Below are 12,294 nucleotides of genomic sequence, written 5' to 3'. Positions count from 1 at the left end.
TGTTATTAAAATCACATTCCCAACAAACCTGTTTTTGCAAATATTTATTGACCAGGTGTCAGATTTAAGAAAAAAAAACCACAAGGGCTTCACATTTTGGTAACAATATTGATCTTTTAAAAGGTCACATTTAAAAAAAGTCATTTAGCAGGAGAGTAAATCAATGAGCACTGAAATCTGCTAACTTTTTGTCTATTTCTAATAAAACTGAGCCACCATTAGCAAATGAAAATGCAAAAATCTTTGTGCCTTGAGCATGTCATGGAAGGCACATTTCCATTTGACTGTGTTCATAACAAAGTAGTAAATAAACTTTGTGCAACTGAAAGCAAGTAAGATTTCTGTTCTGAATTCATGACTTCATTTCCCAGAGTTTAGATTTCCAAGAAATGGCAAAATGTACCAGCATAGGGCAATAGTTTGCGTATTATGCTGCTCATTAACTACACTGAATTTAAAAGCACAGCTGCCTACGCCCATTCAGTAGTGTTTTCTTCTGCATTTAGATGACTTAACTTTGATCTGTACCATGCATGTTTCATAATTATTTGCATTTCTGCGATTGCTACATTATTTTTTTTTTGTCCATTTGTCCATTCGTATCTCAACTTTGGACACCATCCAAGCAGAGTTAAATAGAATACTGCAATCCTGATAGATGTACCAAGATAAAATTCATCTCCGTTGTTTTTGGATGTCCCAGCCTCACAGCCTGGTTTGTCACTAATGCTGAGCTGTAAAACTCTTCTGCTGGTTGGGGCTCAGAGCAAAGGTGCAGCAGGTCAGCTCACTGGGGTGAACTGGCCTGAAGTCCCTAAGGCTGCTCCATATTTGAACTTTTTCTGTCTGCTAGTGAACTGTGGGGAAGGAAGGGTTTGAAGCCTCACTTTATGTTAGTATTTGTGGTGATATTTGTAAAGTTTTGAATTCAAGAGAATCCTGTTCATAAGGCTTACTTCAGGTGTAGTGTCAGTTGTGGACTTTGAGCACCTGCTGACATTTAATCTGAGCTCATCTCTCATTATTGACTTTGTATTTCCATCAGTGGCCTTAAGCTGTAATCAGTCAAATGTTACATTAAGAATGACATATTGGTATATGGTACAGTTGATAAACAAGGTTACTTGGTGCTGCCCTGATATGTCTGTGTTGCTCACTCTCTACTAATTTTGAAAATGTGCAGGGACTACATTCAGTCATACAGGGTTGCTCAGGAACTCTGCAATGTTTTTCTAAAACAATTACTGTATTGCTTAAAATCATACATTCCTGAGTTTTCCTTGTATGTTAGTTCTACTACTTGCTACTGATAGCCTCTTGAAAAGACACAAAACAAGTTTTTCCCCTCTTACTGTATTGTCAGTGTTATCAGCTGCTCTGAGTGCACAGCATCATGAAAGAAAAGCAGTGGTGCATGCACGTTGCCAATTAATGCATCCTTTAATGCATCTCCTTAGGAGACTGGTACATCAGTTCACCTAAGCATTTGGCTGCCTGTGGGATTTTCCAGAGATTTCCTTTCCTGAAGATATCTGAGGGGATTCTTCTCTTGCTGAAAGCTGGAAACCCCAAAGTAACTGAAGAAGTGCTAGGACACATGGTTTTCTGCTTTGGCCTTATACTGTCGCTATTGTATTAGAGATGGCTTAATAATGACACAAGACTCCAAGGTCTTCTCAGAAGGCAAAAGCCCCATTTATTAGAGCGTGCATCTTTTATAGACTGCTCTGAGAGAACTAGACATGATTGGTCCTCAGACTAACACCCCTCACCATTATTGGTTTATTAGAAACAACACCGCTTCGCAAACATTTTGCAAGTGAACGGCAAACGCAAAAACACCAGGTGCAAAGATTAGAAATTGTTTGGAATTCCTTCATGAGTTTTTCTCACAGCTTCCCAGACTAGTATTTGGGAAAGCTATTTGACTTTCTTTCTCACAGGCCTTATACCTGTCTGATACTTGAAAATTCCCCTTTGACGAGGCTGTCAGCATCCACATTATCCTTCACAAAGACCAAAATATCTAAAAGGAGGAATGGATTTTGAGTGTTGGAGTCCTGCCACGTGATTTAACAGAGTTATTGGTGAAATCTAGGCCACTCTTGCTTTCCATAGCTGAAGTAGGATTTTCTCCCTATCTAGTAGTGCTGTAGCTTTTTACATGGTAAAGTAAGAATGGAGGCTGATAGGAGTCAGAAGAATCCAGCTCAGGTATCGTAGTGCTCCTGTTGCTCATTGTGCCCACACAGAAAGTTCAGGTGCATTTTGTGGATGCAGATTTAATACTGCCAAATTCAGATTAGTCAGCCTGCAGGATGTGACCACAGGTGTGCTGGTGCATTCGCTGCATATGTTTTTCACATTTATGTTTGTCGGTGTTTGTCATCACATGCTGTGTGCTTTTTAGGACTTAATTTATACTTCTGTTCTATGAAAACCTACGGAGTTTTCGTACTTGGATAAAAAAGAAGTCTCCAGACTGTAGCTAAGGCAGGAGCTACAGCACATTTTCTATCCATTTTCGTGGCATTCAGATGCAAATTCAATGCAGTGCTTTGGCTGCTTTATCCTCATTCACAGATACCTTAGGCCAGGTATCCGTGAATGAGAAAGGAAGGAGTAAGGACTGAAGATCAATAGACCAGTTATTTTGCCCCGTGTAATTTTTTTGGTTTTGACTGTTGTTAGTTGCTTTGACTTACTTTCTTGGTTCCTCCCTTTATTCTGTCCCTTCTTCCTCCAGATATCTTAATATTGTTGCTTCCCACCTGGCACCTCTAGGCTGCCCAGCCACATTTCCCCGCAGGGAAGCATTCCTGCCTGCCCGCCCTGCCGTGGGTGGCGGTCACTGCTGCGGCCGCCCCGTCCCCTGCAGCTCCCCGGCTGCCGGGAGCTCCCGCGGCCAGCGCCGCGCCCTGCCGGGCTACCCCGCCCTTCCCCTTGCAGCACCGCTTCCCATGCGAGTAGCCGGGCAGCAGCCTCCTGCTCGCTCTTTAGTCAGATCAGACAGGAACAGCTTTTGGGCCAGCGGCAGAGGACTGCCAGTACTAATACTACTAATATATATATATGCACATATATATGTCAGGCTTGTGCTCAAATTAATAAAAAAAAAAAAAAAATTAAAAGGCCGGGTTGGGTGTTGGTAATCTCTGGGCATCAGTTGCGGATGCGGAGCAGATCAAACCAGTGATAGGCAGTTTTGTACAGTTTTATTCAAATTATTATTCTTTCTTCCTGTCTTCCTGCTCACGCAGATCCTAAGAAATGCCATCATGAAATAAACAAACTGTCCTTAAAGCCACTGTATGACAAGAGAGCACTTGACCCGCACGCTTTCTTTTGTCAATAAATAATCCAGGCGGAGCTGGCAGCCGGCGCTGCGCAGGCACCGGGTGTGCGAGCGGGGGCACGGGGCGGTGACCGGCCCCGGCAGCCCCGGCCCGGCCGGCGGAGCCGCTGCTCCCTCCGCCGCGGCGGGGAAGGGGCGGGGAAGCTGCTGGGAAGGAGCCGGCAAGAGCCACGCTCGCCCCATGGATCGCCTTAGGGGGCGGGCCGGCCACGCCACCGCCCGCCCGGCCCCCGCGCTGTCCTCAGGTGCCGGGCGGCGAATCCCCTGCTCGGGCTCCGTCCTCCCGCCCCGCCCGGCGGCGGACGAGGGGCGGGACCGGCGCCCGATCCGCTTTCGCTCCGGCCGCAGCAGCCGTTCCGTTCGGGTTTCCTCCGCTCCGCGCCCACCGCCGCTGCTGCCGCCATGAGCGCAGACCCCGTGGTGTTCGTGTCGGCCGCCAGGACCGCCGTGGGTGAGCGGCGGCGGCGGGCGCGCCGGGGGCGCCGGGGGCGGGCGCTCCCGCCGGGGCCGGGCGGGTGTCCCGGTGCTGAGCGCGCTCCTCTGTGTCCCCCTCGCAGGGTCCTTCAATGGCGGGCTGTCGTCGCTGCCCGCGCACGAGCTGGGTGCCGCCGCCATCCGGGAGGTGCTGCGCCGGGCCGGGCTGGCCCCCGAGGAGGTGTCGGAGGTGATCCTGGGGCAGGTGCTCCCCGCAGGTACGGCCGGGCGCGCCCCCTCCGCGGCCGCATCGCTTCGGGGTTGTCCCATTGGAACGGCTCCGGTTTCACCTTCCAGGACGGTATCCCTTGCTGCTGGGAACACGGCTCCTTAACAAAGGACTTAAGAGGCATCGTGGCTGCTTCTCCGTATGCTCTGGGTGATCGAAAGGACCGGTTTTTGGGAAGGATGTTACAGTGGGGGTAGTTCGGGTTTTTAATCCCTGAAGTAGCCAACAGTGTGAATGTCAGTTTCTTTTATTTGTTACAGCATCCTTCTCACCTTGGTCATCTCAGCTTCTAAATTTACATCCTAAGTAATGATAACTCTGAGATTTTAAGAGCTAGGCCTTCATTTGTGTTTATCTGCAGGACCTCTTGTTTGCAAGATCTCTGATGCCACTTGTTTGGAGACAAATATTTTGGTTTAATGAAAATGCAACTGGCTGTGAATTCCTTGTTCTTGACCTGCTCCTGCTTTTTCCAGGGTAATGTTTAATCAGCAGAATAGTAAGCAGGTTTGTATTTTAAACATAGAGGAAGAAATATATACTTTTGTCTTAAAGATGATTCAGATGCCTCTATGTTTTTAGCTTGCTGAATGATGTGCTCTCCTTTTCCTTTTATTCGTGTACAGAGAGCTTTAGCCTCGGGAGATGCAGATGAAGACTGTTTTCTTTGAATATAGTGCTCCCGTTATCTCCATCAGGACCACAACAAAGACTGGAAGCTTTCATGTCCATCTGTGAATAGTTGTGCTTTTGGTTTCCATATAAACTTTCAGGGAAAGTTAACTGCTGGTGATGTACAAAAGATGTCAAAAAGAAACTCTTCAGCAAGTAGCAATTTAAATGATTCTCATCTTACACATCTTGCTGGGCACTTCTGTACCCACCATCTAAAAGTAGGAGCGAGCTCTAAGTGTTTGTGGAATCGGGCTGTTGTTGTGAACAGTGACAAGGAAGATGTTTGTGTTTTTAAGAACAGACAAAATCAAAATGCCTGTTCCCGCAGGTGCCGGCCAGAACCCTGTCCGGCAGGCCAGCGTGGCTGCAGGAATCCCGTACTCTGTGCCCGCCTGGAGCTGCCAGATGATCTGCGGGTCGGGCTTGAAGGCGGTGTGCCTGGCTGCTCAGTCCATACTGACGGGAGACTCCAGCATCGTGGTGGCAGGGGGCATGGAAAGCATGAGCAAGGTAAAGCACAGGGTTAGACTCGTGTTGCGCTGACGTACTGGGAGCAACGAGCCCGATGTCGAAACCCTGTGGTTGCAGGCTGGCACCTGGAGGCAGATCGAAAGGTCATTTGCTGTGCTTGCAAGTGAATTTACACATGCAGCAGTTGTCTTCAGCAACATGCTTCTTTTAAAAGAAGGAAAACACTTCTTCATACTGCAGCTACTGAAAAGGTGCCCTGCAAACACACGCTGCATTTAAAATTCCGTGTTCATTTCCATCTAGCCCTGTTGCAGTGAATGATTTGCCTATGACAGGTTGCAATAGACAGGATTTTTGTATTTCAAGAAGCCCAGAGAAGCAATAACTGAAAATGTTACTGTTCGCCAAGCAACTCGAGCTTGGAAAGAAAGCAAAGCAGTTTTATTTCGAGGTGTTCATCCCAAGGCTGAATTCAGGAACGGGTCTGAGCTGGTGATCTGATGCCCAAGAAATGGATGGCCTCTTCTGCCAGGGCTCAGCTGCCTGTGCTGAGGGTGATGTTGACATTCCCTGACAGCAGAGTGCAATTGGGAACTACCTGGAGCAGGCTAGTAGGATGGGAGAGCCACATCTGTGTGGCCCCAGGAATTATAGATTTGGTCTGTGGAGAGGAAACAACACTTGCAGTGTGGTGATCTGCTACCAGGGGAGTCCACAGGCCAAATGCCATGCCAGCTGGCAGGCTTTGGAGGGACAGGCAGAGTGGGATGCTGGAGACAATGCCAGGATTTTGGATGGATACCTCCAGCCACCAAGCAGGGGTCTGTCTCTTCAATGGTCTGTCTGAATTGTGTATTAGAGATGTAAACATCTCACTCCTTTCAAAATTTGCTTTTGCAGGCTCCTCATGTCATTCATATGCGAGCTGGGGTGAAAATGGGAGAGGCTTCCTTGCAGGACACTATAATCCTTGATGGCCTTACAGACGCTTTTTATCAGTATCATATGGGCATAACAGGTAAGTGATGACAGTCCATAAAATGGAGTGGTTAACAAAGAATTCACTGACAGGAAATTTCAGAAATCTGAAGTTACAAATAATGTGTTTCAAGCTGTCTTTATGCTGTAGTTATGAAAAAGAAAGAAAGATATATGTAATACTGAAAGGCATTGAAGGCATTTTCCATTTTGTCCTTGTAAAGCTACTGTTCTGGGTTTTTCTTCTGTCTGAGCTAATCTCTCTGCATCTCTTCAACATCTGAGAAATTAAATTTCAGAAAAAATACAAATAAAATAATCCCTGTATGTAACTGGAGCATTCAGGACCACAGATTTACAGTGGGGAGGAGTTACATAAAGTGTCCGGTGGATGTGCGTGGTTCTGCAGCTTCAGGTTATTGCACCCTGGGTAGGATGGTCAGCCAACTGCTTTGCCAGACCCTGCTTATGAAACAGAGTGACTTCAGAACTCTTCCCTTTCCTGGAAGTGGCTGCAGAGAGATCTGAGCATAGTAATTCAGAGAAGCAATAAACTACAAAAGCTTGTTTGCATTTATATTTACTTTGATATCATCTGCGGGGAGATTCCATCCTCAGAACAAAAATTTTCACCCTCAAAGTGAAAATACCGTAGAAAATCATGAGTAAACAAAATTAGGAAATCGGAATGAAAATGGTTCAACGAACTCAGCTGCTTGCCACAGCAAACATTAATGACCACATTTGTGCTTACAATTCTGCAACTTAAAATTTTGGCATTTCCTGATGGCGGTTTGCATTTCGTTCCTGTTTCAGCTGAAAATGTGGCCAAGAAGTGGCAAATCAGTAGAGGGGAACAAGACCAACTTGCTGTACAGTCACAAAACAGGGCAGAGGCAGCACAGAAAGCTGGCTATTTTACAAAAGAAATTGTTCCTGTTCTTGTACCTTCTAAAAAAGGTAGGTGTGAATGGATAATGAGAACTGATTTTAAGGAAAAAATCTACTTTCTGCTATGTCTCCTGTAATCAGTGGATGGTTTCCCACTTACACAGCCTTTTTGTAAGTGTGTAGCCTGTTGCTCTCTTTTTCAGCTTTCAGTGGTTATATTTTAAATAAGAGAGAAGCAATGCAAATGTGGAATATCTAAATGTAGCTTTCTGCAAATACTACTAGTGTGTTTTATTTGATTTAGAATAACAACCTAGACAAAGCGCTCACTTAACATAGGCTTGGATATGGTACCAAAATCAGTATTTTTAATTTTCTTAAGACTCCTGCTGCAGCAAAATTAAAACAGTCATATTGATCTGGCAAACCTTGCCCACCTAGTAAAATACAGAGTGACAATAATTAGGGGTACTAGTTAATTATGTAGTAAAGTTATATATAATGGGTATGTTTCTCTTTAGATCTGTGAGGGATATAAACAGACCTATTACAATGCTTGAGCCAAAGGTCTGTTTCTAGAGCAGGAGAATCCCCCAGCTCCTTGTGAGGTAGATGCAAAAATTGAATTTTCCAGAAAGAAGTCAAGAATCAGTTCTTCAACAATTCCATTGAACAGACCCTGCAGAAAAAGTCCTGGCATTAGCCGGGTACAAACTATTTCATGATACTAGTTTAGATTATTAACATTGAATGATACTTGACTACTCTTTGTAACAAGATTACTAGAAATATCATTTGAAATATAGCCTGCTGCTGAAAGAGAAGCTCTTGGGTTAGGAACAACAATACTGACTTTTGCACAACTAGACAGTATTTTAGCTGTTGGTGTTTGTCTCAGAAAACCTGAGCTGTCTGCTGTGCTAGAAGGAGCTGGAGGGTTACAGCCATTTGTTAAACTGCCCTGAGTTGGCAGCTGTCTCCAGTGTAAGAATGCCTTGTTGATCAAAAGGAATATGGTGTCTATTCCCACTCTGCATGTTGCTGTCTTTCTGTTGGGGGTGTGTTTGTGTGGTTAGACCCTCCTGTGAGCATAATGCTCTGTTTTGCAGGTCCTATAGAAGTTAAAACAGATGAACACCCTCGACATGGGAGCAACTTGGAAACAATGGCGAAGTTAAAGCCCTGTTTCTTGACAGATGGAACTGGAACAGTAACAGCAGCTAATGCTTCAGGTTGGTCCATCTGGCCTAAATGGAATGGAAAAGAGCAGGAGCTGCTTGTGGCTCAAGGCAGGGTCTCTGCGAGGGGTGTGACTGCTGTGTGTTTACTGCTTTGCAGGAAATGGCAGTGTGTTTGACAATGCAGGTAGAACTCCATTTTAGATGTGGTGGAGGATTTCTTTACAGAGTTGTCTTTTGTTTCCTTGTTTTCTATGAAACAATACAACAGTTTGGACAATAACAGCAATATTTGATAGGCTGGAAAGAATATCTCCTTTTAAAATTAATGGTTTCTGACACTGCAGGTCTAGACAATGGAAAACTTAACGATTCACGTCTGAAATGGTTACTCCTGTAGGACTGCCACAACCAGCTTTTAAACATCTTCTTGTGTCCTTACGCTGCCCCTTCCAAAGCCTGCCTAACAAATCTGATGTACTTCTTTTCCAGATTGTACTTTGATTCTTCCACCTGCTGCTTTCCAAATAGCATCACAAATGTGTCACATTTACAGAAATATAGTTTCAAGTGTTTGTGGCAGAGAACAGACTTGGCTTATATGAACAGTACTGAAATAAACCCAATAAATTATTTGTGATTTTTTTTTTAATCTAGATTGGGATTTTAAGCAATCAGGAGAAAGTGGTACAGTAAAAGCCATAAAGTCCAACAAATACATACAAGTTGTTTGTTATCCCACAGGTATAAATGATGGAGCTGCAGCTGTTCTTCTAATGAAGAAATCTGAAGCTGCTAGGAGAGGTCTTATGCCGTTGGCTCGGATTGTATCTTGGGCTCAAACTGGTATAGACCCATCTATTATGGGAGTTGGGCCCATTTCAGCAATAAGGAAAGCTGTAAGTAATTACTTACTTATGTATCTATTATGTTAAAACTCTTGCTTTCAATTGCTTTTTGTTTTCTGGCCATGTCTTGGTTTTGCCCTGTTCTAAAGAAAACTTAGTAGGAAAAAAGTAAGCTATGTGAAAAAGACTCAAAATAGTGTAGTATATAAGATTAGGAATCCTAATGCTACTAGGCTAGTACCTACTTGTTGGAAAAAGAAAACCCAAATGCATATGTGTATAAATGGACTTTAGAGCATAAACTAGTCAGGTTTGTGGAAGGGTACCCAGGTAACGCAGGGGGCTAAAGATGAAATTTCAAGGATGTCTGTAACTAATCTAATTCAGCGATATGGTTCTGATGCTATGTCTGGCCAGGTTAATTTTCAGATCATTGCCTGATTGTATTTGCAATAGTACAACACTGAGGGAGGGGCCACCAAGTGTCATCTGCATTAGCAAATGGGATGGTGCCCTTTGTGTTTCAGTGTGGCCTGCAAAAAGCTTGGAGCTTAAAGCTGGGTTCCTTTCAGGTGTAACTAAACAGGAAGGTGCATTCCAAAACCACATCTAACGTGCTCAGAGCATTACTGTACCCACTGATGTGCTCAGTTGTCTACAGGACAAGGTTCTCAATGCCAGAGTGAGCAGCCCTGTTGGTACCATACTGCTTGCTAGTATGGTTAGACATAACCCATGGCAGCCCCAGCTGATTATTTATCAAAGCTTAGTTATGAAATTGAGCATTAAAAGAGCTAAGAACAGATTTGCTTTAATGTTCCTTTTTTTTTTAGTACTGTGTAAAGGCCTTATTTTGTTCACCTCTGAAATGTCCTGGCAATGTGGAGGTCTGACTTGAACTCACCCAAGCTCTGTGGCTTTTGAGAAGAAAATAGGAACTATAATGCTAAAGCTTTTTCTTACCAGATCTCAAACTGTTTTTTTTAATGAGGAGTGCAGTAACTGCATATAGAATAGTTACAGTTTAAACTGTGGGACAGACAAGCTGTACCTGTAACTGTATACATACTATGAAAAAGGGCACACTACTTCGTAGAGGGTGGTCCTAATAACTCCAAGGTCGTGGTTTCGATCCCTTTATAGGCCATTTACTTAGGAGTTGGACTCAGTGATCCTCATGAGTCCCTTCCAACTCAGAATATTCTGTGATAAACTTTGTAATGTGTGTTATCAAATGTTCACACCCTCCATGTATTATGTTCATCACTTCAGAATTTTAGAGTACTTTATAGGGGGAATGACTTATAACACAGTGTATCTTAAGCCCTTCCCAGAAGAATGGGATACTTCATACTGTCTATCTAGTAGAAAAAGGCTCTCCTCCTTGACTGTAGCCTCAGAGGTGCACCAGTCTGGCTGGCCTAGGTTGTGAAACATCATTGCTGATGATTCTGCTGATAAAGTATTGCTAGTTAGAAACAAATTGAGTGGAAATAAAAATGTACATATGTGAAGCATGCCTAAGCCTGTACCAGAGTAGGCAATTGCATCACAAGTTTCTCAAGTGAAAACATGAGCCAAATCATCTTCCAAAAAAGTCATCTGTGAAAAGCTTTAAGTGGCAGCTTTCAATGTAAAGGCAGGAGAGACTGGCCAAATTAGATGTGGCACTGATCACTAATGGTTGACACCTCACTATTTCCTGTGTAAGTCTCTGTTAAGTAGAGACTCCCAAACGGAGTCAAGTCTATGTCCTAAAACAATTGCTTTTAATCTGTTAAAGCCTGCTTTTGAATCCAGTGCTTGTTCTAGTAAGGGCACCAGGTAGTTTGATTCTCACAATTGCACCACCACCGCTACGTGTGTGAAATTAGTTAAGATTTTTATGAGCACCCAGCATTATTGCAGCTCATTGTACTGACTTGTCTGACACCAAAGTCTGTAGTCTTCAAGAATTCTGTCAACACTGGCTATAAAAAATTTTCTTTCAACTTTTTTGAAGTGGTAGCTTCAAATCACCCAATTTACTTCTTACGAAAAGCTCCCTCTGGTGCTAAGAAGACCTGTAAGATAGTAAGATCCTATTTGCACTGTTTTCTCAGGTTGACAAAGCCGGCTGGACTCTGGAACAAGTTGACCTGTTTGAAATTAATGAAGCCTTTGCAGCACTATCTCTTGCAATAGCGAAAGAACTGAAAGTAGATCTAGAAAAGGTAATGAATTTATTTGTAGGCTGTCATTAGTTTGCCTCCTGTAATTCAAACTTGTCCCATTCTGTGCATCTGGATTGTAAGGGTGAGTACAGCTCTCTTGCAATCCCTCTGGTGTAAGCAAATAGGGTGGGAGGCCCAGCAGGCATTTCCTCACACTGCTCTGGCCGCTGGCTTTGCTAGCAGTTTCCCAGCTGAACAAGTTCCAATGTTGTTGCAGTGGATTTTTATGGAAATCTAGGCAACTGCTCAAGTATATTTAATTCACAATTTGAAATTGCTGCTGCAAATGTATTTGCCACAATATTTTTTCAATGATGGAAAAAAGCATGGGTATTATTCTTCCCTCTTCTCTCTCTTAATTCACCTCTTATCTTCAGAATGAAGACAGCACACTTGCAGAGGAAATACTGATTATTACCAGCTGTTGCACTCATATGCACTTTCTCGTATGAAATGGTGTTAGGGGCTTCAAGTCCACAAATAATCAAGGGCTAGATCCCAGTGAAGCCATTTATGCTGAAAGTCAGCTAAGCCAGTTAAATGTTCCTGACTGTCTATGTATTTTTTTTTCTAGATCAATGTCCAAGGTGGAGCTATTGCTCTTGGCCACCCTCTGGGCGCCTCTGGTTGTCGGGTCCTTGTAACTCTTCTCTATGCACTGGAACGAACTGGTGGGAAACGTGGTGTGGCTGCTCTCTGTATAGGAGGAGGAATGGGAATAGCCATGTGTGTTGAGAGATAAATGTGAGGCAATGAATGAACAGCTAGTGCAAACTAGATTTGAAACATTTTACTAATAAACTTCTGATAATGGAGCTCACATTTTGTTTGTATTGCCTGAAAGTAAAGAAGCTTACACCCTAACTTTTTGACACTCAGTCACTGACGTGACTGAGATCAGTGGTTACTGCAGGCACGTTAGTTAACACACACCAGAGCCTAAATGCTCGCTGCAAGGACCAAGCTTGCTTTCAAAAACTAA

At 43.8% G+C, this 12,294-nt stretch overlaps 1 protein-coding gene across 1 annotated transcript; it reads left to right on the top strand.

The window, feature by feature from the left end:
* Positions 1 to 3,482: 3,482 nt before the first annotated feature.
* ACAT2 (acetyl-CoA acetyltransferase 2) lies at positions 3,483 to 12,132 on the top strand. The gene is made up of 9 exons (XM_063390079.1): positions 3,483 to 3,806; positions 3,913 to 4,047; positions 5,062 to 5,243; positions 6,105 to 6,222; positions 6,999 to 7,142; positions 8,183 to 8,305; positions 8,996 to 9,150; positions 11,202 to 11,312; positions 11,887 to 12,132. The coding sequence occupies exons 1-9, from the start codon at positions 3,758 to 3,760 to the stop codon at positions 12,052 to 12,054; spliced, it is 1,185 nt and encodes a 394-aa protein (XP_063246149.1). The 5' UTR covers positions 3,483 to 3,757; the 3' UTR covers positions 12,055 to 12,132.
* Positions 12,133 to 12,294: the final 162 nt, after the last annotated feature.

The sequence above is a fragment of the Prinia subflava genome, chromosome 2, assembly GCF_021018805.1.
Source record: "Prinia subflava isolate CZ2003 ecotype Zambia chromosome 2, Cam_Psub_1.2, whole genome shotgun sequence".
NCBI classification, from domain to species: domain Eukaryota; kingdom Metazoa; phylum Chordata; class Aves; order Passeriformes; family Cisticolidae; genus Prinia; species Prinia subflava.
This window is presented reverse-complemented; position numbering and strand designations above follow the sequence as displayed.

Bases quoted from the DNA above. Each gene is read 5' to 3' on its own strand.
- ACAT2 (XM_063390079.1), top strand. From the start codon at position 3,758: ATGAGCGCAGACCCCGTGGTGTTCGTGTCGGCCGCCAGGACCGCCGTG. The intron at 9,151-11,201 runs GTAAGTAATTAC...CTGTTTTCTCAG, and splicing joins TTTCAGCAATAAGGAAAGCT to GTTGACAAAGCCGGCTGGAC. The intron at 11,313-11,886 runs GTAATGAATTTA...TTTTTTTTCTAG, and splicing joins TGAAAGTAGATCTAGAAAAG to ATCAATGTCCAAGGTGGAGC.